The following is a 26,973-nucleotide window of genomic DNA, read 5'->3' as shown; positions in this document are numbered from 1 at the left end:
AAGACAGGGTTTCTCTGTGTAGCTTTGGAGCCTATCCTGGCAGTTGCTCTGGAGACTAGGCTGGCCTCGAACTCACAGAGATCCGCCTGCCTCTGCTTCCCGAGTGCTGGGATTAAAGGTGTGTGGTTAACACTCTTTAAGTTAGTTTGTTCAGATCTGGCAGGAAGAATCCTGAGGAGATGGCTTGCAATGCAGACCAGACAAGTGGATACTGACCAGCGTATAGTCCTACTAGGACTGTAGAGAGGACAGGACCTGGACAAGGCCACAGATAGAGCCTGGATGGTGGTTCACATAGGGGGACCAGTATTTGGGCTATTCCTAAGGGGCAGAGCAGGCTGGCTACTACCTGGATTGGCCCAATAAAGATCATTAGGCAAGAAGCATGAGGATGCCATGAGGTGGAGATGCTTCCATTCAAAGTTTTACAGAATAAGAAATTTGGAGGGATTGAGGAGGGGCTTTGGGCTTTGCTCACTGTTCTATTGCAGGGATAAGTTTTGTGAGTTTTGTTCTTTGAGTGTTTTGTTGGTTTTTATTTTTGTTTTTTAGACTTTTATGTAGGGACAAGGGTACCAATGGAGGCCAGAAGAGAGTGTAGTCACCTGGAGCTGAAGTTACAGGAAGTTGTGAGCCTCCCAGTGAGGTCACTAAGAACTGATCTTCAGTGTTCTGCAGAAGCAACAAGTGCTTTAATTGCTGAGCCATCTCTCCAGCAATTTTTTTTTGTCTCTAATATGGGAAGACAGTCTGCTTTATTGAGTAGCAACAGCCATAAATAAAGTAAAAAAAAAAAAAAAGTAAATACATTTATGCCATAGCATTTTTATTGTAGGTGTCATAAAGGAGAAAGGACACATGTCATTAGGATAGTTGGGGTGGGAGATTTGAGGAATTGTTCTGTGTGATCTTTGTGCATTTTTTTTCTCAGGAGATGGCATTTTGGGTGCTGGTTCTTGTGGCGGTGTTCCGATCCTTTTCTCTAGGAATAGTGGTCTGGTGTCTGTCACTCCGAGGGAAAATGTGTCCCTATTAGCAGAGGACCTGGAAGAGTCTTTGGCCTATTCAGTTGGTGGACGAGGCAATGAGGTAAGGTGGTCAAAGATTCAAAGATTTTCTTTATCGGAGTTTTTCACACCAGAAAAGGCAGGCAGTATAGAAAGGCTGGGATGAAATCAGTTCTTTGTTCTCTTGGCTCTATCCCCTAGATCCCCTTTCTTAGACCAGCTGCTTGTTGGTCTCAGTCATTACTTCTGCTTTTTCCTCTGCATCTCTGAGCCAGATGTATGTGTTGCTGTCTCCAAGTCACCAGTTTTAAAACAAGGACTTGGAACAATGTATACTTCCTCCTCTCCTTGACCTTCCCTAGGAGTAGGATAGAAGGATGACTCTTGGAATGGTTCGATGAGCCCAGGGAAGCACCACTGACATTTCACACATTGTTCACTTGGTGATTCTTGGGTTGCTGACAGCATTGATTTTATTTGCTGAGTTGATCAGTACGCACACTATCCAGCAACTTTGGAAGGTGCTTGTTGGGGTAGTTTATCCTGAGGTCACCTTGGGAAGGTGGCCAGGCTTCTCCTGAAGTTTCCTCACTGTCCAGACCCTATGACCTGACCCCACCTCAGGTTGCCAAACTTGCACAGAAAATGTCTTTATTTACTGAGCCATCTCAATGACCACAGCACATGAATTCTGAGAGGCTTAATGAGATTAAAAATAAATAAATAATAAATCTGCTTTTGCCAGGTGTGGTGGTGTATGCCATTAGTCTCAGTACTTGGAAGGCAGAGGTAGGCAGATCTCTTTGAGTTCAAGACCTGCCTGGTCTACAAAGTGAGTTCCAGGACAGCAAGAGCTACACAGAAAAACCCTATCTAAAAAAAAAAAAAAAAAAAAAAACACCTTTCTACTATCTTAAAACCTGAGGTAACTTTATCTATAAATTTGGGGTTTTTAGGGGCTGGAGAGATGGCTCAGGGGTTAAGAGCACTGCCTGTTCTTCCAGAGGTCCTGAGTTCAATTCCCAGCAACCATTGGTGGTTCACAACCATCTGTAGTGTAGTCTGGTGCCCTCTTCCGGCCTGCAAGGATACATGCAGGCAGAACACTGTACACATAACAAATAAATAAATCTTAAAAAAAAAAATGGGGTTTTTTAAACAGAAACAAAATATTTCAGTCACAGAAGGCTAAATAATATTGTTTAGGGATTTTTTTTTCATTTAAATGGTATATAGAAATATATAGACCTTTTTTTTGTTTCAAACAAGAAGCATTAATTATTTTGATGCCAACATAATCAATTGCATTTATCTTCCAGCAAACTCCAAAGCTGGCAATATAAGAATATTTTCATATTTGCTAAAATATAAGTATCTTCTTCCATATATGACAAATTCACATATTTGGTTTTGTTCATCATAAGCCACTGGCTTGTCTAATGTCTATAAATCTTCATGTGTAGACTTTTTGTTGTTGTTTTTTGAGACAGTTTTGCTGTGTAGTTCAGGCTGGGTATCTGTGAGTTAGAGGTCAGGCTGGTCTACATAGAGAGTTCTAGGCCAGCCAAGGCTGCATAGTAAGACCCTACCTCAAAAAAAGGGGGAAAGGAGTTCTGGAAAGAAGGCTAAACAAATGGAGCATTTGTTGCTGCTATTGTAGAGGACCTGAGTTCAATTTCTAGCACCCATGTAGTGGCTCACAGCCATCTCTGACTCCAGTTCCAGGAGATCCTGTGCCCTCTTCTGACCTCTGGGGACATCAGCAAAACACACATGTGTACACATATATGTGCAGTCAAATACACACATAAAATTAAAAATTGAAACAAAAAATGATTTGGCAGTTTCTATAGAATGTAACATATTTGAACTCTTGCTTGTGTTTTTGTAGTTACATAGTAGTGCTGCTGCATATTCCTGAATTTGTTTTGCACTGTTCCATTTCTTCTTAGTGTTCCTTAGTCCTGCTTAACTCTGTCATTCCCCATATGCTTAATGCATGTTGTGATAAGCATAGGGGCAGCTGGGATAGTTGTACTGACCATGATGAAAACACCCTGAGTTACCTGACTTTTCTGTAGGGTTTTGATTGACTGTTGGCAAACAGGTCTGGGGGTGTTATATTCTATCACGGGATCCTCCTTCAGCATGTACAAATCTTCCTATAAGCAATAGCTTGGTTTTTGTTTCGTAGAGTATGGTTTTTGAGACCACAACAAAAAATGAAACTGTAGCCCATGAAGATAAGACAAAACTCCTTAAAGCTGCATTCCTTCAGTACTGCAGGTATAGCATATTTTTGTTGTCTTCATTAAGGTGTGTGTGTGTGTGTGTGTGTGTCTTCCTCTGTGTGTGTGTGTGTGTGTGTGTGTGTGTGTGTATGTATGTCTTCCTATTTATAGAATCCTGAAAAGGCATCACATCCCCTGAGGCACCTGATAGGGGTGATGGGAACCAAATCCAGGTCCTTTGCAAGAGCAGCAAATGATCCTAAGCTGTTAATTTCCTGCCCGACGCCCCCCGCCCCCCACACACACACTGTGTTTTCATGGGTCTTGCTATGTAAACCTGTCTTACCTCTCTAGTGCTGGAATTATAGGCATGACTTATGCCCAGCTGGCACAGCACATTTTAAAAATCACAGCTTACCTTATGTGTAGACACATTTTTACTGGTGCTTACTGTGCATTGGTGGGTAGAGAGGAGCTAGTTGTGATAGTGTTCCATTTCAAGGAACTCTTCCTGGGTGCTAGGGTTTTACACAAGATAATCCGCACTGGGCAGCCACAAGAGGCCTCACCCCACATAGTTTAGAAGTACCAGATCTAATACAGCCTCCATGGGAAGCAATGACCATTAAAATTGGCAGACAATGGACAAAATCTCTCTCATAAAACATCAAAGCAAATGAATTGCAGATGGAGTTATATGGGTGTTATGAAAGAAATAGACCCTACCCATTAGCTGAGGTGTAGTTACCACAGAACGTAGTGGTTCTTCAGCCAAGCTCAGATTCTGCAGTTTGGCTGTTGGAGGTCAGGCCAAGTGGCAGTTGGCCAAGTCCCAGCTTGGCTCTTATTGTGGCCAGATTCCAATCTGGCTGTTTTGTGCCTGAATTTAGCACATTCTGGGGCGTTGGCTGGACAGCTCTTTGCTTCCTGTAGCTTCTGATCATTGCATTGACATTTGAGACAGGTAAGCATTTGGGGGGTCTGTTGACTTGCAGGCTATAGAGCAGTACCCCTGGCCTCTTCCCACTAGAAGCCAGTGACCTTTCCCCCTACTTGTTATAACCACATTATCTCCAAACACTGTCAGATGCCCCTCAGAGTCAAACATAATACATAAAACTTTCAAGCATTGCCTATTTTTTAACTTCATATTGTTTTCATTTTACTTTACTCAAAAATATAAATACAAAATGTTTTGTTCATGAGAGTTTGGGGAAACAGCTTGTGTAATTATTGGTCAGGTCTTATAAGTATTTGTATAACCTGTAAGTAAGATTCTGTTTCCATCTTCAGCCTGGCTGTTGATGCTTTGAGATTATTTTAGCCATTTTTGTCTTGACCTGTGTCTTCACCTTCAGCAGATGAGCCACCTGTATAAAGAGCCTCTGGAACTTAACTGCACACCGTCCTGTCCACTCCACTGCCTCACTGGCTGACTGGGCTCGTTTGTGGATGCAGGATTCCTAATGTACTAGAGTATGCTTGGGGCACAGCTGTGAGGTCTAGGTATTGCAGGCACAAATCTACAGCAGAGACATCATGGGCATGGGTTCACATTTCAGTTTATTATCCGTGTGTTTGATGCCTATTACATACTTTCTTTCATTGACATAGTTGCTTCACATTTGAATAGATACTTGGGAAAGTCATGGCCAAGCCTTGCCAAGTCTGTTTCTTCCCAGAGCTGTGAAGCTTTGGGCAAGATAGTCACTGTTTCTTCCTATTGGTTTGCCTGGCACATCTTGGTTTTGAAGAAATGATTTTTAGCATTTACTGCCTCTACTACCAAGTTCTTAGTTCCTGACGTGCCATCCCACTCAGTGGTACAGGTTGGCTGTTCATTCACTGAAGTATGTAGTATTCGATTCTAAGTTTCTCAGTCTAAGGCTGCCTTGCTAATGATCTGCTGCACTTCCTGTTCTGTCCAGGTGGGGCACCACTAAACAGTGTAATAGTATGCTTTATGATCTTGTTCCATTGCATGGTTCAATCTGGGTTCAGATTTGGGTTATTTCATCTTGTGCAGATTTCTTTCAGTGACAGTTCAGTTAAGTATACATTGTAATTCAACCAGCAACTATAGTCTTTATGTGACTACCAAAACAAATTACTACCAACTCTGTGGCTTATGAGACTCATATCCAGCATTACAGAGTTAGTAGGTGTACATTGCCTGGAGGTTCTAGGGAACCTTTCATGCCCCTCCTTGCTGTATGTCCTAACAGCCATGGCCACTGGTGGGCTTGTTGATGCTTCTTTCTTAGTTGCATCTCCACTGCCACATAGCCTCTTCCCTGTGTTTGTCTTTCTTTGAGACATGCTCCTTATGTAGCCCAGGCTGGCCAAGAGCTTAAGATCATCCTCCCTCAGCTAGCACCCTCTCCATTCAGCACATGACTTTATAACAGCTGTAATCATTTGATTTAGGGCCCACACTAATCCTCATCTTAACTAATCCTTGGTACAAAAGCTGTGTTTCCAAATAAAGTGCACTGTGAGGCTCTAGGTGGGCATAAATATGGGGCACTGGCTACCTAATGCAGGCAGTTTGGGGTGTTTCCAGAGGATTATCAGATGTGGAAAGGGGCCTTAGCCTAAGTAGTCCCGGGAACCATGTTGCTGAGAACCAATACAGCTATAACCTAGACTCTTGGGAGCTCTACTTGTGCATGGCTGAGGGTATCTGTTGTTGGTTGTTTTTCCACCCAGCTCCCAAATAAATACATGCGGAGATTTACTATTACTTAACAACAAATGCCCAGCTTTAGCTTGCCTTGTTTCTTGCCAGCTTTCCTTAACTTAAATTATCACATCTACCTTTTGTCTCTGGGCTTTTTCCTTTTCTTACTTTTGTCTATCTTACTTTCACTCTTACTCCGCTGGTGGCTGGGTAGCTGGCCCCTAGCAGCCTCTTTTCTTTGCTCCTCCCTTCTCAGATTTCTCCTCCTATTTATTCTCTCTGCCTGCCAGCTCTGCCTATCCTTTCTCTTGCCTCACTATTGGCTGTTCAGCTTTTTATTAGACCAATCAGGTGTTTTAGACAGGCACAGTAACGCAGCTTCATAGAATTAAATAAATGCAACATAAACAAAAGTCACACAATTTTTGGGGAGGGGGGGTCTCGAGACAGGGTTTCTCTGTGGCTTTGGAGGCTGTCCTGGAACTAGCTCTTGTAGACCAGGCTGGTCTCAAACTCACAGAGATCTGCCTGCTTCTGCCTCCTGAGTGCTGGGACTAAAGGCATGTGCCACCACCGCCTGGCTAGTCACACAATCTTTACACCATTAAACAAATGCTCCATAGCATAAACAAATATAACACACCTTAAAATATTATTCCACAACAGGTATCCCGCCAAGAGTTTTAAGGAAGTGTAGATAGAAGTTTTTGTTCTGTCTAGTCCTGCAGCTGTTTTGTCCCAAATAAACACAGAGGCTTATATTAATTATGAACTGTTTGGCCTATAGCTCAGGATCATTACTATCCAGCTCTTAGAACTTAAATTAGCCCATAATTCTTATCTATGTTTAGCCACATGGCTTGGTACCTTTTCTCAGTAAGGCAGTCTCATCTTCCTTCCTCTGCATCTCTCTGCCTTCCTCTTTCCAGAATTCTCCTAATCTGGTCACCCTGTCTATACTCCCTGCCTGGCTACTGGCCAATCAGTATTTTATTAAACCAGTATGAGTGACAAATCTTTACAGTGTACAAGAGTATTATCCCACAGCAAGGAAGTAGGCTCTTCACAGTAAAATAATAAAATAAAATGATTCCTCCACCAGAATCTTCTAACCCGCCATACTTGATAGTTAGAACTGGAGTGGCATGTGCTCCTTCCCTGGGGCCTTGGAGTTCTGTACAGTCTTTACACCATAGTCTGCAGGGCTGTGTGTTTTGATGTTTCATTCCTTCTGAATGTAGACTACATTTACCTTCCTTTTGGCCTCATTGGTATCTGGTTGTTTTCTCAAATACCAGTTTAGAAGAGTCCTCTTTTTAGGAGCTTACTTTCCTTCAGGCTATTGCTCTGGAACTTTCCCCCAGACTCCCCTTCCTAAAAGACCTGTATTTTATGTCTGATAAAGCTTCCTTGCTGATAACAGAGCATGGTCTGTGGGTGGCTGATAGCTACTTCATTCTCCTTAGCACCCTTGGCCTCTTCCTCCAGAGCATTCCTTGCCCTCTGATGGGTTTGCTCTCCTTCCTTGTGCTTGGTGGTGTGTTAGTTATTTTTCTCATTGCTGTGGCCAAATATCTGACAAGAAACAGTCTAACAAAGGAAGGGCTTTTATTGTAGCTTAGAGTTCAGGGGATCATTGCATCATAGGGGGATGCTTGGCAGCAGGAGCAGGAGGGTAGCTGGTCACATTGCATCTGCAGGCAGGAAGCAGCACAATCAATGGGCTTGCACAGTTCGATTTCACCTTTTTATTCCATCTGCAGTTGGAGGCACCTTTACCTCAAACTAGAAAAACCTAGAGATCTGTCTAAAGGTGACTCTAGAGCCTGTCAGGTTAACAATATAAACCATCACAGTTGCTGTCTGAGTACTTGCCTGCTCGTGTGCCATTACTTGTTCAGTTGTCTGACTCCTGGTACTGTGACTTTCTAAGGCCTAAGACTGATTTCAGTCTTAGTTTAATTGATGAATTCATAGCCCCACAGAAACTTTTTTCTATGCATTAAGGTAAATCTTTTAACAGTCCTTTAGCTAAAGCCTATACATGTGATTTTAACCTCAGTTAACTTTTCTGTGATGAGTTTGGGAATGTTTGCCTCCATTGTACCTTTGTGTTCTCATTGGACTGCAGGAAAGATTTGGGCCGTGCTCAGATGATGGCTGATGAGTTGTTTTCTTCTCAAACTGACTTGGATTCGGACTCTGAGTTAGACAAGGCTGTGACTCAGATCAGTGTGGACCTGGTGGATGACTACCCAGCCTCAGACCCACGGTGGGCAGAATCAGTCCCCCAAGGTGAGTGGACTGATTCATTATGATAGAGGAATTAAAACAGTACAAAGCAGAGGGGAATGTTTCTGCATTCAGTGTTCACTCAGCATGTTTTTTTAGTTTCTCAAACAGTTGAAGGTAACCTTCCCCATGACACATTTTGAAAAGGCCCCTAGAACAGGGCCCTGTTTGTCAGTTAGAGAGAGTAGAATCTGAGAGGACGTTAAACAAGTCTTCATGATTCTTAGCATTTTGTTTCTAAAAGAACTTGGTGGCTGTGTTAGGGTTCTATAGAGGAACAGACCTGGTAGAATACATTTATATTTATTTATTGAAAGGGAATTTACTAGAATGGCTTACAGGTAGTGGCCCAGCTAGTCCAACAATGACTATCTACTGACAGAAAGTCTAGGAATTCAGTAGTTGTTAGGTCCACAAGGCTGGATGTCTCAGCTGGTCTTGAGTATACATCAGAATCCCAAAGAAGTAGCCTCTAATACAGTGGAGGAATGGACTTGCCATTGCCAACAAGAGCACACAGACAAAGAACAAAAGTTTCTTTCTCCCTTGTGTTACTTAGGCTGCCTTGGGAAGGTGTGGCCCAGATTTAGGGTGGGTCTTCTAACTTCAAATGATCCAGATTTAAGGTGGGTCTTCCTCCCTATCTCAAACATCCAGTTAAATAAAAATCCCTCACAGGTGTGCCCAGTGGCTTGGGTTTTTTACTTAATTTTACGTGTATTCAAGTTAACAACCACAAATAGTCATCACAGTGGTGTTGGTAGGCATTTGGTACTTACTTGCTTCAAAGTAAATAATTTTGACATGCTCCATGCATTTGGCTAGTAGGAGCTCCCAAGTATTAGAGAAATTTTTGGTATTCAGAAGTGAACACCCTTGCCTGTCCCAGGTGACTATCCCTTAGGCTGCTCTGCATTCCCAGTTACCAGAAAGTGTCTCAGTTATAAGTCTCTGCACAAAGATCATGCTTCCCGTGAGTCGGCTGAGCCTTGCCTAGGGATGTAGGGAGTTTCTTTGCTGTTTTCTTGGAGCCAAATGATACGGTGGCTAAACCAGGGCATGCTTTTTGTTTTGAGTAAGTACAGTATCAACTCTACTAGGTTTTCCTCTAAATTTAAAAAGCCTTTTGAGGGGGCTGGAGAGATGGCTCAGAGGTTAAGAGCACTGGCTGTTCTTCCAGACATCCTGAGTTCAATTCCCAGCAGCCACATGATGACTCACAACCATCTATAATGAGATTTGGTGTCCTCTTCTGGCCAGCAGGCATACATGCAGTACAGAACAGTCTATACATAATAAATAAATCTTTAAAAAAAAAAAAAACAACAAAAAAAAAAAAACTCTTTTGAGGCAAGGTCTCATTTTGTCCTAGTACTCACTATATAGCCCAGGCTAGTCTTGACCTCAGCAGTCTCCTGTCTCAGTTTACCAAGAGGTGAGATTACAACTGTAAGCCACCACTGAGTTTATTCAGTTCTAAAACTCTTTGAGTGCTCTAAATTAACTTTTTTAAAAGCATCTACCCCTTTTAGATGCTATTAGCTTACTGCTTTCTAGCAGTTACTGTTGTAAAGATGGTTTTGTGCTTATTCCTTGCTGCTGTGTTCTAACAGAGGCCCCTGGGCTGAGCAACACATCGCTGATCATTCTGCACCAGCTGGAGGACAAGATGAAAGCCCACTGCCTCTTGGTGGACTTCCTTCACCAAGTAAGCATCGATACTGGGCTAAAGGGTGGGCCTGGCATTCTAGCCCAGTGAGCTATCCCTGCCCCCTGCAGTATTTCTTTGGAAGGACCTGGGTTGTGTACTGATGCGGAAGTAAACAGTTCCAGGACCATGGGGCACACGTGGATGTCAAAGGACAACTTTTCAGGAGTTCTTATTTCTGGGGATCAAACTCAGATGTCAGTTTTTGTGGCTAGGGCTATTTCACCAGCCTAAAAACAGCAATTTGTAAAAACAGAATCTCATGCAGATTTTCTTTTGCTTTTGTGTAAAAACATAGATTTTTGTACATTGGTTCTATGTTGTTAGGAGGACCTTGACATTGACCAGATGGAAGGGATCAAGAAGCTATCTTCTTACTATGTGTTGAGGGCAGAGTCAGACTGATAAGCTATGTGCTGAGAGCTAGTGACAATTGTGGACACACCCACTTATCAGAAGCCACAGGCGACTAGGGTGTGGGCACACAGCAAGTTGGAGACCTTAGTGGAATCTTAGCTGCCAACAGCTCTAGCTTTATGTGCAGACCTGATTCTGTGGTGCCTTTTGTGTTTGCATTTTCTTCTCTGTGGCTTGAAGGGAGGGGTTTGTTTTGTTTTTTGAAAACAAGGTCTCACTGTATAAATCTGTCTAGCCTGAAATTCACTGTAGATCAGGCTGGCCTCAAACAGAGATCCAAAGGAGTGGGCGGTTTTGCTTAACTCATCTCCATAGCTTTATCACCAAGCAGGTAGCATTTGCCTTCCAGGAAACATATATAGCCAAGTGCTCTAAGGAAGTTCTTCTGTATTTGTAGCCACTCTAATTGTGAATGGGGTAGGAAGTGATGCTAGCAGTGTACCTGTGGTCCCTGGTTGTCTGGGATGATCTCAGTGCACAGCTACAGCTTCATTTAAAGTGCTCCCCTGAGCACTCCCTGGTGACTGCTCTCACAGAGGAACTGTGCTTTTAAATTACCTGTGAAAGAATAGGAAAATGAAGTCAGATCATGTAACTGTAACTTTTACAGTAAGGAAGCCAGGCCAGACAGTGGTTTTCCCAGCACTCAGGAGGCAGAGGCAGCTGCCTGCCTATGAATTCTCTGTGAATTCAAGGCCAGCATAGTCTACAGAGCTATTTCCAGGACAACCAGGACTACACAAAGAAACCCTGTCTCAAACAACACAAAAATCCAAGTCTTCATTTCCAGGCTAGGTCACTGATAGAAATTAGAAAAGCCATTTTGATCATTATGATACCTAAACAGTAGTTTAGAAAATACAACAGCCACGAATAGAAACGATGAGGTGACCAGACAAGAACCTCTGTGTTTCCCTGCATGGGTACTGTATGAATATACCTTGTACACATTGAGAACAATGGCAGCCAGAGGTGGCCTATGGCAGAGAAGCTCCTAGGAGAATGTGGCTATGTTTTCTGTTAATGCTATTTGAGAACAAGTGCTTGTATTTTCTTTCTTTTCTTTTTTGAGGTTGGCTTGTTTAGACGTCTGGGCTCTTATCCAATCAGAGGGACACCCATGACCACCCGACTGCTGCTCTGCGAACATGCAGAAAAGCTGTCAGCTGCCATCACACTCAAAAACCACCACTCTCGGCTGCCTGACCTGGTGAATGCAGCTATCCTGCTTGCCCTGAACAAGAGGGAGTGTGAGGTCCCAACCAGCCTGACTCCTGCCGATGTCTTCTTTCGAGAGGTCAGTGCACCCTGGTTCTTGTCTTCCTGTGTCTTTGTCACACTGTACCATGTGTGGGCATCCCTGGCAGGGCAGAGTGCTAAAGGATCTCATTGAAATATTGACTTGGGCTGCCTGCTTTATGAATACTATCACTCAGTGTCTCTTGTTTACTGTTTGTCCTCTAAGAGGGGCATATAGGTGACTGAGAAAGGGGTTCCCATTTCCTTTGTCTCTCCAGCTCCCTTGTGACTAGCACAGGAAGTAGTTGTTCAGTAGGCTCCAGGCCTTTAGCTTGCTGCTGGTTGGGGCACTGTGCAGGTAGAAGATCAGAGTAGCTGCTCTCCAGCCCACTGGCATTTCCCTTGTCAAACAACAGCTTCTTTTAGAAAAAAAAAATTTTTGTTTGTTTTTACTCGTGTGTTTGTGTGCGTGTGCACAGGACACATAATGACTTGTGTGAAGTTTAGAGGACAACTTTCTCAGGAGTTCTCTCCTTCCACCATGTGGGTCCCAGGAATCAATCTTGGTCATATGGCTTCCGGGAAGCACCTTTACCTGCTAAGACATCTCACTGGCCCAAGGCCACGCTTCTGTACAGCTGACTCTATCCCAGTGACCATCCCCTCCCCTCCCCCTTCCTTCTGGCGCACTACTTTCTCCAGTCCACTTTTAAGTAGCAGCATCATATTCCTAAAGGGTACTAATATTCTAAGAAGAAAGGTTGCTCACATTAGCCATAGGGGAGAATTTTGCTTTGGTAGCCCTTGTAGAAAGTAAAGGGACAATGGGCCGGTTCTGGAGGTGCAGCCTCCACCTTGCCATTGACTCACTTTGGGAAGAGGACCAGGACCATTCAAGGCTTCATAAAAGTACTAACTACTCAAAAGATATGTTGTGTTGGCACAGCACGGGAGCTGTGTTTGCTACCACTGTAGACTGGGGGTAAGAACATGTAGCCTTTTTGTGTTTATGTTTGACAGTCATCCTTGATGTCTGCTGTGAACTTGTTTCAGACCCCCCCACCCTATAAACCCCTTAATCTAAAAAGTCCTGTATATATAAAATGGCATAAGATACAAGCTATACACATCTTCCAGTGTACTGTAAATCATCTCTAGGTTCCTTTATTACCTAAAATGGCAGTAACTTTGAAGAAGACTATCTTGGTTTTACATTTACTTTCATCATTAAGTCAATATATTAACATCTGTTGAGTAATGGAATGCTATAGCTTACCAGGTGAGATCCATTATCCATAAGAGTCTGATGACTGTGACTGTCTACCCTCAGGTGTCCCAGGTAGACACTATCTGCGAGTGCCTGCTGGAGCATGAGGAGCAAGTTCTTCGTGATGTTTCGTTAGACTCTCAGGAGTGGGCTGAGGTGGCGATCCATGTCAATACAGTCCTCAAGGTACCACACCATGACAGTGGTGTCAGCAAACCATAGTCCAATATAGGGAGGGACAAGAAGTGTTTTTTTTGTGCCTGCTCTGTGTTGCCTGACCTAGTGAGGTTACAGCTGTTTGTCAAGTTCAAAAAGGTAGAACAACCTATATTTTTATTAATTAATGAAACTTTTGAGTACTTCCTTTGTGCCTACTAATGAGTTTGTAGAATATTGACTTTCTGTTTGGTAAAATTTTTCTTTGAAGAAATCTTTTTTCTCCTATGTCATTACAGAGGTATTGGTGTTAATGTTGATGTCAAAATCCATTCATTTCTCTGGCCTTGAACTCCTGTTTCAGCTTTAGCCTTCCAGTTACCTGGGACAAGCACATACCTCTACATCTGCCTTCTGTTTTTTAATTACTCAAAATTTCTTTCTTAAATTATTACCTAAGGGGTTTCATTCAGTTTTATCTATTTGACTTCATAGTGCTCTCTCTCTCTCTCTTTTTTTTATTTCCTGCTTTGGTTATTATAATTTCCCGAACTGAAGTTAAAATTGTGGAATAAAACACATTTTTTTTTACATTTTATTTATTTATTATGTATACAGTGTTCCATCTACATGTTTTGCCTGTACACCAGAAGAGAGCACCAGATGTCATTATAGATGGTTGTGAGCCATCATTTGGTTGCTGGGAATTGAACTCATGACCTCTGGAAGAGCTGCTAGTGCTCTTAACCTCTGAGCCATCTCTCTAGCTCCAATAAAACACATTTTTGAAGGCAGAACTCATAAGTACTGAATGTTTCTCTGACCTGTAGCCTAGTATTACAGGTCTTCTTAGGCACACAGTATCCCACAGAAAGAAATTAACTGAATTATGCCATTAACAACAGCCTATTGCTTCCCATGTGTGATAATGCATTTCATCTTCCCAGGACATGCTACAGGCTGCCACTCATTATCGCCTAAACAGAAGCTCCATGTACAGTCGGGAAGAACCACAAGGGGAAGAACCAGAGTATGTGCCATGGACAGGTACCAAGCTGGAGTATTAACAGCTGTTCAGAACATGTTCCTATTGGTCTGGTGTGTTAGATGTGTTAGTCCCTAGGGCAGGTTTGTGAGTGAGATGAAGTGTCCCGACCTGCAGGAGGTCAACCTGGGACAAGAGAGTCAGGGATAGGGAATGGGGACAAGAGACACAGAAAGAATGACCACAAGACAGGATTCTGATCAAGTGGTAAACTTTATTTTTCTCAGGCTAGCTTATATAGTCAGTAGAGCAGGATATGGGGAGGGGTAGAATGGGTTGTTTGTGCACCAAGTGTTAGTGTAGGCAGGATATTAGGAAGCCACAAAGAGGATGTTTGGCAGGGTAAAGAGTTCATGAGTAAGAGGTCCAGGAAGGGGTTGCCTAGGTGACTGAGTCTGTGGGTGGAGGACCGAGTCAAGTTGTTTCTTTTCTTGAGCTGAGGTTCTACATATACAACTATGTGGCCAGCCAAGAATGGCCTAGGATCTCATGCCAAGCCCTGAGATCTTTCGCTCACAATAATGAAGGAACAGTTCAAGAGACATCTCTAGACTCACTGGGACCTTTGGATTTATTTATTGATCCCACCCTGTTATTTCTTTATCTGGGTGGGGTTTATGATGCATCTGTTAGCTTTTGGTACCAAATCCTTCATAAAAACAGGTTCTGGCTTTGGAGGAATAGTCTCTATTTTATGTTCATATCACAGAGTAAGTGGAATAGCATTAAAGGAATTCAGGATGCCTTTAATCCCAGCACTTGGGAGACAGAGTCAGGCGAGTCTCTGTGAGTTTGAGGCCAGCCTGGTCTACAGAGCTAGTTCCAGGACAGCCAGGGCTGTTACAAAGAGAAACCAAAAAAAAAATGAAAAAGAAAGAAAGAAAGATGGGGTTCAACCAGGGCACAAGCAGGTATAACCTGAACACTTCTTTGTTTTCCTAGAGCATTGAGGTAACCCAATTTTTAGGTAGTTGGTCTTTCCCTTACCATCATGGAACCCTTTCTTAGGAAGTTCCTTTGTGGACTTTACAGCTACAAGTGGTCCATCCGGTATCCGCACAGCAATCATGCGCCAGCATGGGATCATCCTGCAGATGGTGTACCCTCAAGCTGATAGCAACCTCCGGAGCATTGTAATGGAGCAGCTTGTGGCACTGATTGACTGCTTCCTGGACAGTTACGTTTCCCAGCTGAAGTCTATAGAGAAATCCAGTGACCAAGAAAGATACAGCAATCTAGAAGTGGAATACCTGCAGAAAAGATCCGAACTCCTCTCCCCCCTTCGTGAGTATCTGGAGTTAGAAATGACTGTGGGCTGCAAGATAGATGGAGGTTGGAGAGCTCACATGGTGCAGTCTGTGCAGAGTTAATCTAGCTGTGAACAAAGACAAAGCTAGGCACACTTGGTTAGCTTTCTGTATTCATGTCATCCAGCTTTTAGAAAATACTATTCTGGTATGGTACAAATACCATTGTCGATTCAATTGACTGAAAAACAAAAAAAATCAGTAAATTAGGCCGTGGAGATACCCTTAGTTGATGAGTTCAACATGCTGGGCATGTCTTTTGAGTTCACCAGGCTAGGCTTTGTGGCATTTTCCAACACTTGAGAGGCTGCGTCAAAAACAAAAAAATCTCAGAGCCAAGTAGTAGTTGGTGAAGGACACAGGTAGCACAATGTGGCTGTTGAACAGAAAGCATTTTTTTTCATAGCCTGATTCAGGAAGGTTTGTTCTAGTGAGTAATGTAAGTCTCACCTGGGGAGGAAGTGATTGATCCGAAGCTGCATTTGCCTCTTTGGAAAGTTTAGGTAGATCAGTGATGGACATAGTTTATGTTGTATCATTTGTTCTTTCTCCTGAAGTCACACTAGGCCAGTATCCATGGGCAGCTTCTCTGGCAGAGAAGTACTGTGACTTTGATATCCTGGTGCAGATGTGTGAACAGACAGACAACCAGTCCCGACTCCAGCGCTACATGACCCAGTTTGCTGACCAGGTAACCACACTGGTGTGTGTGTTAAGGAGGTAAACATACCACACTGTCTAAGGCTTTCCCTTTCCAGAATGCTGCTGTGGCTTTGAGGCGAAGAAAGATTTAGATGGGAAGGTGGCAGATTGGCCTGTTACATTGTATTTTGGGCAGACACTTCCTTATGTAAATAGGTTATATTCATTAGTTTTCTATTGCTGGGATAAAACACCATTGCCAAGGCAACTTACAGAAGAGTTTATTTGAGTTTAAGGTTCCAGAGGGTTATAGTCTGATAGCAGAGCAAATGCATGGCCATAGAAAGCTGGGTGCTCACATCTTGAACCACAGCAGAGAGAATAGAATTACATGAGTTTTAAATTCTCAAAGTCCACCCCCAGTGACATTTCTTTCAGGAAGGCCATACTTCCTAGACCTACCCAAACAGTGTACTGACTGGGGACCAACTGTCCAAATGCCCTAAACTGTAGAAGGCATTTCATTCAAACTACCACATAGACACTGAGAGGTTTCCTGGCCTTTGCAAATTGTTAAACTTTCACTTTGGGGTTTTTTGTTTTGCTTTTAAGACATAATCTCACTCTGTGGGCCAGGCTAGCCTGGAGCTCAAGATTCTAGCTCAGTCTCCCAAGTGCTAGAGTTATAGGCACCAGCTGCCAGGCCTGACTAACTTTTAATTCTATTCTCTCCTTAAAGTGTAAGACCTTTTAGGAGCAGGGACATGAGTGCTTGCTTGAGTCGTGAACCAGGTGTCCTCACAAGCAAGAGAGAACTTGCCTGAAGAGAGTCCAGAATGCTCATACAGGCTCCTGCTGTCAGCAGTTTTGATGCCAGTTTCCTGTTTTTAGACAAAATACCTATTTCGATGCTGGCAGGGTGATTTATATTGTTCCTTATTTAGCCAGTTTATCCCATGAGTTAACATTGTAAATGCCTTTTCCCCTCTACTAGCAACGGAATTTTGTATGAAATTCAGAACACCTCTACAGAGCCCTCACAGTACAGTTGCAACACCCAGAGAGAACCTGTCTAATCACATGGTCTCAAGCACGCCGTGCTTCTGAATCATCTCTCCAGTCCTCATACTAGTGCTTCTTACAGGATCCCTGCTGAGCCAGTCAGAGGCTTGTCAAGAGAGATGGCTGAATTCAAGAGTAGGAATGCATTGTCCATGTCGGATAGACACTAACCATATGGAACACATGTTTTGTTTTTGTTTTGCCTTTTAATAAACTGTATGTGGATGTTTTGCCTGCATGCATATCTATACACCACGTGCATGCCATGCTAGAGGAAGCCAGAGAGGATGTTGGGTCACCAAGAATTAATAGTTAAAGACAGTTGTAGCCACCATATGGGTTCTAGAAATTGGACCTGGTTCCTCTGTAAGAGCAGCTAGTGATTTAAATGCTGAGCCATCTCTCTAGCCCTAACACAGGTATTCTTAGAATATGGGAATTACTTGCCAAAAGATTCTGTCTGGAGAACTGCAAGATGGCTTCATGCCAAACCTGATGACCTGAGTTAGATCCCTAGAATCTACATGGTGGAAAGAGAACAAACTCCTCAAGTTGTCCTCTGACATCCACATGTGCACACATACACAAATAAATGTAAAATACAAATTTGAAGATTTTTATATGGAGCTCTTTGAAAGGGACTTAGTATTTTATATTTTTAAAGCTGTTTTACTAACTGTTGATACATTCTTATTCTATTTTTTTTTGTAGAATTTTTCAGACTTTCTGTTTCGTTGGTACCTGGAAAAAGGAAAGCGGGGCAAATTATTGTCTCAACCCATTTCTCACCATGGACAGTTGGCAAATTTTTTGCAAGCCCATGAGCATCTCAGCTGGCTACATGAAATTAATAGTCAAGAATTAGAAAAGGTAAGATGGTTTGGTTATAAGAAGCAGCTGGTTGTGCAGTTTAAGTATTTTTAATTAATCTGAGTCTTAGTAATTAAAGTGTTGTTTATAGCTATGCAGCTGATAAAGGGTTAGTATCTGGACTTTCTCTTTTCTCACTGGAGACAGGGTCTCACTATGTAGCTCTAGCTGATCTACAGCTCACTATGTAGACCAGGCTGGCCTCAAGTCACAGAGATCTACTTGTTTCTACCTTCTGAGTGCTGGGATTAAAAGTTTATGCCACCGTACCTGACTTAAAATTCTTTTAGGGGTGTGTGTGTGTGTGTGTGTGTGTGTGTGTGTGTGTGTGTGTGTGTGTGTGTGTGTGTGTGTGTGTGTAAGAGAGAGAGAGCGCTGGGCGGGAGGTGAGGGGGGCCAGAAGACAACTCAAGGGAGTTAGTTTTCTTCACCATAGGTTCTAGGGATCAAACTCGGGTGGTCAGGCTTGGTGCCAAGTATATTTATCTAATGAGCCATCTCATAGCCTCTCAAATAAGTTCTCATAGATATGGTAATTAGCCTTATTTAACCTTTCCTGTTTTATGTGTATCTTGCACTTTGTGAATATATATATATATATATATATATATATATATATATATATATTGATTTCTTCTTCCCAGGTATGTCTAGGTTTGTGTCGAATTGACAGAAATCTCACCTGCACACCTCCTATTCTCTCACATCATTGGAATGGTATTGTCTTACTTCTAATACTCCAAATGCAGGTCACTGTACTTGGTCAATTACAATTTTTAAAATTACAAACATTTTATATAAAAGTCATTAATCTTTTTCTTTTTTCTTTTTTTCCCTTCTAATGAAAATTCAAATCCTGGGATCGAGGAAGATAGTAAAATGAGTAGGCTTCTAGGAACCTGTGTGAAAAGCCAGACCTGCAGCGCACACATATAATGTCATACTTGAAAGGCAGAGATAGGCAGATCCCTGGAGCTCACTGGACAGCCAGCCTTAGTCTACGAGCTTCAAGTTCAGTGAGAGCTACTGCCTCATAAAAGAAATCAGAGAGTAACTGATGAAGACACTAAACACCTCTGGCCTGCTTACACACATATGTGCATGTACAAAATGGGAACCCATAACACAAAACTCAGATTATGGGTAAAAACAGTGCAAATTAAAGTTGTGCTGGTGACAGGGTGCTAAGTGAATACACAGTTGTTATGGAGCGGTATTTTCTCAGTCTCCCTTTCCAGTCTGCTTGAGATTTCCATGTGTATTGCTTTGGCACTGATCCCAGGTAGTTAGGCTTACTAGCATGTCTTCTTTCAGACCCCTTGGAGAAGAAATGAGTTTGGTATTTGCTGAGCTACTTCAAGGGCCTCTTGTGATTTTCTTGTTTTGTTTATTGTAGGCTCATACAACGCTGCTCGGTTTGGCAAATATGGAAACTCGTTACTTCGCAAAGAAAAAAACCCTTCTTGGCTTGAGTAAACTGGCTGCATTAGCTTCAGACCTTTCAGAGGACACGCTGCAAGAGAAAATTGAAGGTAAAAGGAAATCAGAATGAGAAGGCACACAAGTCAGCTGCACTATGACCATCTATGTAGTCATTGCAGTTTAGTAGGAATGCTGTTACTTATCTTACTCAGCATCCATACTTTATCATTCAGACATGTAATCGGAATCATTAATACCATTCTTACTCTGCTGAGTCAGAAATAGAGGATCCCTGGGGCTTGCTCTCCAACCCGCCTAGCCAAATTAGTGAGCTCCAGTTTTTTTTTTGTTTTGTTTTTTTAAAAGACCCTGTCTAAAAAAAATAAGGCAGAGAACAATTGAAAAAGACATCCAATGTCAACCTCTGGCTTCTACACACATACAAAAGCTAAACCATTGAGTTGAGAGTTAGTACACAGACCTCTCAGATAAGATAAGCCCATGTTTCACACTTCTGAAGTGCTGTGACATGGTTTTGTATGTCATATATTCCTTTGCCAGTGTGAAGTATCTCACCACAAGGAAACAGGACATTGTACACGTATGTCAGCCTGGCCTCTTTATAGTTAGTAATGTGAGGACAAAAAGGTAAACTATTAGAAGAAAGGAGCTGAGGCATATGGTGACCAAATTAGCATGATCATGAGGCCTTTGATTGGATCTTTGGGCATCCTTCAACCAAACAACTGTGATGAATATTTTGGAAACAACTAGGAAAACTTGAACTTTTTTTTTTTTTTTTTTTTTCTTTCTTGAAATTGAGTCTCACTATGAAGCCCAGGCTGGCCTTGAACTTATAGCCCTTCCTCACCAGCCTCCTGAATGCTATAAATGAACATATTTAAGATTAGATGATATTACCATAAGCTTCTTAACTTCCATAGGCTTAATAATGCTGTTTTTTGATTAGATGTCCTTATTCTGTTTTTTGTTTTGTTTTGTTTTGTTTTTTCAAGACAGGGTTTTTCTGTGTAGCCCTGGCTGTCCAGAAACTCATTCTGTAGACCAGGCTGGCCTTAAACTCAAGAGCTTCATCTGCCTCTGACTCAAATTTGGTATTAAAGGCATGTCCGTATTCTTAGAAATACATACTGAAGATACTGAAGTACTCAGAATTTAAATGCCTTAATACCTGCAGATTTCCTCTGATAGAAGGGGGGTGGGGGAGCCAGGCATGGTGGCATATACCTGTGATCACTGCACCTTGTAGGCTAAAGCAGAACTGGAGTTTTAAGGCCAGTCATGGCTACATAATAAACTGAAGGCCAGCCTGGGCTATGTGAGACCTGTCTCCAAAAGAAAAAAGAAAAAAAATTGAAAGAGCTAGATGTGGTTGTGCATGACTTTAATCCTAGCACTCAGGAGGTAGAAGATGGCAGATCTAGGTCTCAAAATTAAATAAATTTTGGTTATATGAGTAATTCCTATGGAAAATTTTAAATTATGGGGGAGGAAGATTTTGTATTTGGTTGGAGGTTCCACCTCCTGAAGTAACAACTGTGAATTTTGGTTTCCTTTGCTCACTGGCAGTTTGTGGAACACTGTTGCTGTGTGAGTAGAAATGCTGTGCTTCTGTCTATTGTGGCTGTTGTGGACAGACAGCAGTTCATCCCCGCTTCTCCAGCAGCCCAGTACATCAGGACAGAGAATCAGAGCAGGAGCCTGGAACCAATGGGGTGTTCTTATCCATTAATAACTGGGTGCCCATATACACAGGTTTTGTTTTTCTTCTGATATATTGTGGTTTCTGAATGATACTGCCATGCTCTTTCACTGAGCTGCTCTAAAGTAGGGCCTGCAGCTTGGGCTCAGACCTCCTGAAGTACATTTCTCTCTCCATAGCTGCTTTCTGCTGCTGTGGTCATGTATACACATTGGATTAAACAGTAAATATGTTGTCAGCAGTAAAGAATAAATGTGGAGACTCTGGGGTAGCAATGAATTGCCTTTAGAGTTGTTGGTTTTTAATCTGATTTGATTGATGAAAACAGAAGTGAAAATGTCATCATTGTCTGTCCTTGATCAACAGCAATGGCTGAGCAAGAGCGCTTCCTGCTGCACCAGGAGACGCTGCCAGAGCAGCTGCTGACCGAGAGACAGCTGAGTCTTAGTGCAATGCCTGTGTTGACTGCACCACAGCTCATCAGTGTAAGTGTTGTATATGTTTCCACATTCAGATCAAGCCTGAGTTTTCTAGGCCATACTGTGGAGCTCTCAACAGTATCCTTTTCCTCCTCCTACCTGCCAGAGACCTTTCCCCTAGAACAGCTATTAGAAGCACAAAGAATTAGCAGGATGCAGCTCTCCTGGCCCTTCAGGTACTCATTCAGGAGACTAGTAGGAAACCTGGTAGTTTGCCTTCTCAGAATAGGAATGTGTGCTATGAGGTTAACTATCCTTCTAGAATGTTACACTAAGACTCTTGTTAGCAAAGGTATGTTTGAGGAACTAAGATGCAGAGGCTTCGGGTACTGTCTTCACCTGTTTGCTGGCAACCAAATGATCCAAGGCAAGACCAGAGCATCTAGGTTGCATCAGATGAGCAGCTGGTGTTGTATGCATACTACCTTCCTCCTCTTTCTCCTCCTCCTCCTCCTCTTCCTCCTCCACCTCCTCCTCCTCCTCCTCCTCCTCTGCTCTAACTGTAGTTAAAGGAAAGCAAGCAGTCCAGAATCTTGAGTGTAGGACACTGTTGGCAACAGAGCTTCTGAGTGGTGCTCTCTTCTAAGAGAGCATTTACTGGAGAGATCTGAAATGTAGGCTGTAAGTACTATTATTTTATGTGTCACTAAGCAGGTAAGTGTGGTACCAGTCTTACTCAGACATAACATCCATTTCAATGATAGTCATCAGTTTCAAAGGTGAAAGCAAAGTAATTTTGCAAAGTATTTGGATTGAGCCTGTGTGACAGTGAAAACTAAGATATAGGTTATGTATAAAAGATTTTTCATGTTGTTAGAGAATTATATACAGTTTTTAAAAATGAAATTGTCCTATTACATATAATTGTTAGAAGAGGAAAATATTTAAAAATTCGTATTAATAATTTTAATCAAAAAGTTTTTTATTAAAAGATGGCAGGATTTTGAGGAACATGTATAAGTTATCTGGCATCTAACTCACCAGGGAAACTGAATCACACAGGAAGTGTTGGTTTACTTCTTTTACAGTGTTGAACAATGGAACCCAGGGCCTCATATGCTAAGCAGGTACTCACCACTAAGCCCAGTTGTATGCTAGGTTGTAGTTTTTAAAAAGGAGTAGCATTCCAAAAGCCATGCACTGCGTGACCCTATGAGCCCAAGAGCAGGAATTTATGTCAAAGATTGTACATGAAAGCATGAGGAAAAGTCTGTAGTATATTCTTAATCTAAGATTGTAAGTAGTCTGGCATTTTAAAAAAGAATTTATATCTCATTATATAAATTAATTTCTGGTGTAGAATATGTACTGTTAGCCAGATGGTGGTGGCACATACCTTTAATCCTAGCACTCTAGAGGCAGAGGCAAGCAGATCTCTCTGAGTTCAAGGCCAGCCTGGTCTACAGAGTGAGTTCCAGGAAAAAAGAATATGCATTATTAGGCAACTTTCTATAGCCAGAATATAGCTCCCAAATGTGTCATTGTTCTTGGCTATAAAAATATGTGTAGATTATATAAAAGAAATCAATGACTTACTTTCTTCATAAACTTTCCTGGGTAATTGTCTACCTTGGATCTTGTTGCAGCTGTACATCTGTGAGGAAAACAGACGAGCCAATGAATATGATTTTAAGAAAGCCTTGGACTTGTTGGAATATATTGATGAGGTAAGAAATCACTCTATATAGCTGGGCATACTGATACACACCTTTAATCCCAGCACTCAGGAGGCAGAGGCAGGCAGATCTCTGTGAGTTCAAGGCTAGCCTGGTTCTAGGATAGCCACGGCTACACAGAGAAACCCTGTCTTGACACGAAAAAAAAAAAGGAAGGAAGAAAGGAAAAGGAGGAAAAGAGCTTCTTTTGGTCAATCATAAAATGCCCTCATGAAAAGATTTAGTTTTGGTTAAGAGCCTAAGGTTGCTTCCCTGTGGCTCTTTGAAGACAGACAGCCATCCAGACTGTTAGAAGAGCTGATAGGAATTGCCAGTTCTAGAGAACCCTCTCCTATTTCCAGTTGGCTTTTTTTCTTTGCAGGGGGAGAGGGGGGGATTGGGGATGGGTATGTATGTGTTTGTGGGTGGAGGACAGCTTGCCAGAGTTGGTTTTCTCCTCCTTGACAGGTGGGTTCCCAGGAACAAATTTAGGTCATTTGACTTTTTGGCAATGCCCATACCTGCTGAGCACTGGTCCCAGAAATTTTTTTAAATGAGCTTTTTAAAGTCTTAAGGTATTCTTCTATAGCCTCCTAATAGAAGCTGCCCTTCAGCTTTCAAAGGTTGGAAAGCAAGTGCAGTAAGATCAGTGGTTCTGCTTCTTGGTTGTGTGATCAGAAGTTGTTTGGTAGCCTTTGGAGTCATAATGTTAACTTTTTTTCACACCTTTTTTTGTTGTGGACTCCCCCTTCTCCCCACCCCCACAGGGTTTCCCCACATAACAGCCCTAGCTATCCTGGAACTAGCTCTGTAGGCCAGGATGGCCTTTTTTTTTTTTTTTAAATCTGTATAACTGCCTGCATGCATTTAAATGCATCATGTGTGTGCATTGCCTGCAGAGGCCAGAAGAACATGTCAGATTCCCTGAAACTTAATTTACAGACAGTTGTGACCTGCTATCTGGATGCCAGAAACCAAATCCAGTTCTTCTGTAAGAGCAGAAAGTGCTGCTAATTGCTATGCCATCCCTTTGGCCTGTTTTGGGATGGGGGTGGGGTGGGGGATGGGGGGCTTTGAGACAGGATATTGGTATGACTGAAATCCTTACTTCAGCCTCCCAGCTGCTGAACTCACAGGTATGTATACCACCATACCTGACTATACAACCATTTGTTTGGTTTTTTTTCCTTTGTTCTATATGCATTCATGTTTATGTATGCATGTATACGTTTGTGTCCTGTGGAGGTCAGGACAGCGCTCCGGAGGTCAGTATCATCCTCCGGAGCACCATCCACATCCTTTGGGACAAGGTCATTTGTTGGCCTGGAGTTCATCAATTAGATTACACTAGCCAGTGGGACCTAGGGATCCTCCTTTCTCTCCCTCCCCCCTGCTGGAAATACAAGTGTGTACCACCACACTCAATGTTTTTACATGGGTTTCAGGGTCAGATCCTCATATTTGCAAGGCAAACACTAGGATTTTCCCCCTGCATAACCACTTTAATAATCTTAACTTCTTAGAGTTCCTGATGAACTCAGAGTGATCTGAAATCAACACAGATATCAGCAATCCTAACACTTTAAAGAAAGAGGGGAAAGGGGTCTGGGAGAGATGTCTCGGTAGTTAAGAACACTTGCTGCTTTTGTAGAGAACCCAAGCTTGTTCTAGTACCCACATGGCAACTCACAACCATCTGTAACTCCAGTTCCAAAAGATCCTGTGCCCTTTTCTGGCCTCCTTGGGCATCATGCCCAAATGCAGTATAATTACATATATGCAAGCAAAATATTCATATATGTACAAAATAAATTTTATAGATAGTGGGTGGTGGTGGTTATGAATTAATGCAGAACAACAGTGTTAATTAGAGGTTAGTATAATTAAAGTTTTAATGTACATTTTATTTTTAAAACTTAGCTTTAATCAGGTTGTTCTGTTTTGCTGTGAAGGAGGAAGATGTGAGCATTGATGACCTGAAGCTGGAGATCCTGTGCAGAGCTCTGCAGAGAGATGAGTAAGTCCTTGCTGGGGCGCCAGGTCCATAGGCAGGAACTGCTTCCATCAGAACTGTAACTTGGTGCACAAGATGGGCCTATGTGCTTCTGGGTATTTCAGCATGCTCTGAGCATAGTGGTGATCTCACTATTTTGTTCTGGTTTTTGAAGTAGGGTTTTCCTCTGAAACCCTGGCTGACCTGGAACTGGATCTGTAGACCAGGCTGGCCTCAGAGATCTGACAGCCTCTGCCTCTTTAAAGATTTAGTTAGCATGTGAGTGTTTTGCTGAGTGTATATCTGTGCAACACATGTCTGCCTGGTGCCCACAGAAGATGTTCATCCCCTGAATTAGAATTACAGACAATTGGGAGCCACCATATGGTTATAATTTTGATGAGAACTCCCTGTCCTAGTTTAAAATTTTTTTTAACTACTTGTGTGTGTATATGTGCGATTGTGGGCAGGCCAGAACACACATATAATGGTCAAAGAATAACTTGCTGGAATCAGTTCTCTCCTTCCACCTCCCTTTACTAAGTATCAAACTTGGATTATCAGACTTGCATGGCAAGCATGTTTATCCACTGAGCCATCTTGCCAGCCCTTGTTCTAGCTTCTAGTCTGAGTTTTAGGTTGCCTGTGGCTTGTGCATCTTTAGCACCAGAAAGCAATGGTGTGTGCTCATGTCCACTTGAAAGAAAGCCACTCTTCTTCACCTTGTTGTAGTGCAATCCTGTTCAATAAAGTTAGAATTTGCTGAAAATTGTTTCTACTACTGTGCTCAGAAAGACAGCATTTTAAGTTCCTGACTAGATTTGTTACTTGAAGCATTTTCTTTGGAATGATGCCTCACACCGGGTGTGATGATACATGATACATACCTGTAATTCTAGCACCTGAGAGGCAAGGTACGGGGATCAAGAGCTTAGGGCCAGCCTGCACTACATAGCAAAATGCTATGTGCCCCCCCCCCAAATAAAGCCATTTTAAAATTGTATGGTGGTGGTAATGTTGGCATGGCATCTGCTGCCAGTGTAGCTTAGTTCAAAACAGATTTACATGTGTCCCACATTTAAAGTCCATTATTTTGATAACTTGAAGCAAGGTCACAGAACTTAACATTATGTCCCACAGCCATCAGGAGAAAGCCACAGTAGCAAACAGAAACCATTTGTCTCAGTTGCCATGATGATTCAGTTTCCCTCATGGTTTTTCTTCCAGCTGGTCTAGTTCAGATGGCAAAGATGATCCAATCGAAGTGTCTAAAGACAGTGTATTTGTGAAGATTTTGCAGAAACTTATAAAAGATGGTAAGTGGTTTGTTAACTTAGAAATTAAATGTTGCCAGCACTCAGGAGGCAGAAACAGGCGGATCTCCAAGTTTGAGGCCAGCCTGATCTACTAGGGGAGTTCCAGGACAGCCAGGGGCTGTTACATTGTCTCAAACACAGAAAAACACTGTCTCACCCCCCCCCAAAAAAAAAGAAAGAAAGAAAGAAAGAAAGAAAGAAAGAAAGAAAGAAAGAAAGAAAGAAAGAAACGAAATCTTGTTTTTGATTTGGGATACCACGGGAACTGGATGTTGCCAACATGACATAGTACAGCTTGTTCTCAGTGAAGCTACTTTTCTACTCTGCTCTGGGGGACCAGGGTTAAGGTGCAGCCAGGCCTGTCATACAGAGAAACCCTGTCTTGGAAAATAAAAAACAAAACAAACATACAAAAAGTATGATTCTTATAGAATTACTAGATCAAAACACTGGGTGGTGGTA

At 42.3% G+C, this 26,973-nt stretch overlaps 1 protein-coding gene across 1 annotated transcript in view; it reads left to right on the top strand.

The window, feature by feature from the left end:
* The window catches only part of Nup133 (nucleoporin 133), a 48,837-nt gene that overhangs the window by 19,546 nt on the left and 2,318 nt on the right, over window positions 1-26,973 (top strand). The window contains exons 11-25 of the mRNA XM_027404860.2: window positions 932-1,089; window positions 3,202-3,293; window positions 8,050-8,213; window positions 9,824-9,918; window positions 11,408-11,632; window positions 12,905-13,027; window positions 13,945-14,044; window positions 15,075-15,326; window positions 15,907-16,040; window positions 17,765-17,923; window positions 19,320-19,455; window positions 21,435-21,553; window positions 23,134-23,214; window positions 25,155-25,219; window positions 26,423-26,511. Coding sequence (XP_027260661.1) covers window positions 932-1,089; window positions 3,202-3,293; window positions 8,050-8,213; window positions 9,824-9,918; window positions 11,408-11,632; window positions 12,905-13,027; window positions 13,945-14,044; window positions 15,075-15,326; window positions 15,907-16,040; window positions 17,765-17,923; window positions 19,320-19,455; window positions 21,435-21,553; window positions 23,134-23,214; window positions 25,155-25,219; window positions 26,423-26,511 — 1,992 coding nt within the window. The remainder of the gene's footprint in view (window positions 1-931; window positions 1,090-3,201; window positions 3,294-8,049; window positions 8,214-9,823; window positions 9,919-11,407; window positions 11,633-12,904; window positions 13,028-13,944; window positions 14,045-15,074; window positions 15,327-15,906; window positions 16,041-17,764; window positions 17,924-19,319; window positions 19,456-21,434; window positions 21,554-23,133; window positions 23,215-25,154; window positions 25,220-26,422; window positions 26,512-26,973) is intronic.

Source organism: Cricetulus griseus, chromosome 3 (assembly GCF_003668045.3).
Source record: "Cricetulus griseus strain 17A/GY chromosome 3, alternate assembly CriGri-PICRH-1.0, whole genome shotgun sequence".
NCBI lineage: Eukaryota > Metazoa > Chordata > Mammalia > Rodentia > Cricetidae > Cricetulus > Cricetulus griseus.
The sequence above is the reverse complement of the archived record's forward strand: the minus strand, read 5'-3'. Positions and strand labels throughout refer to the sequence as shown.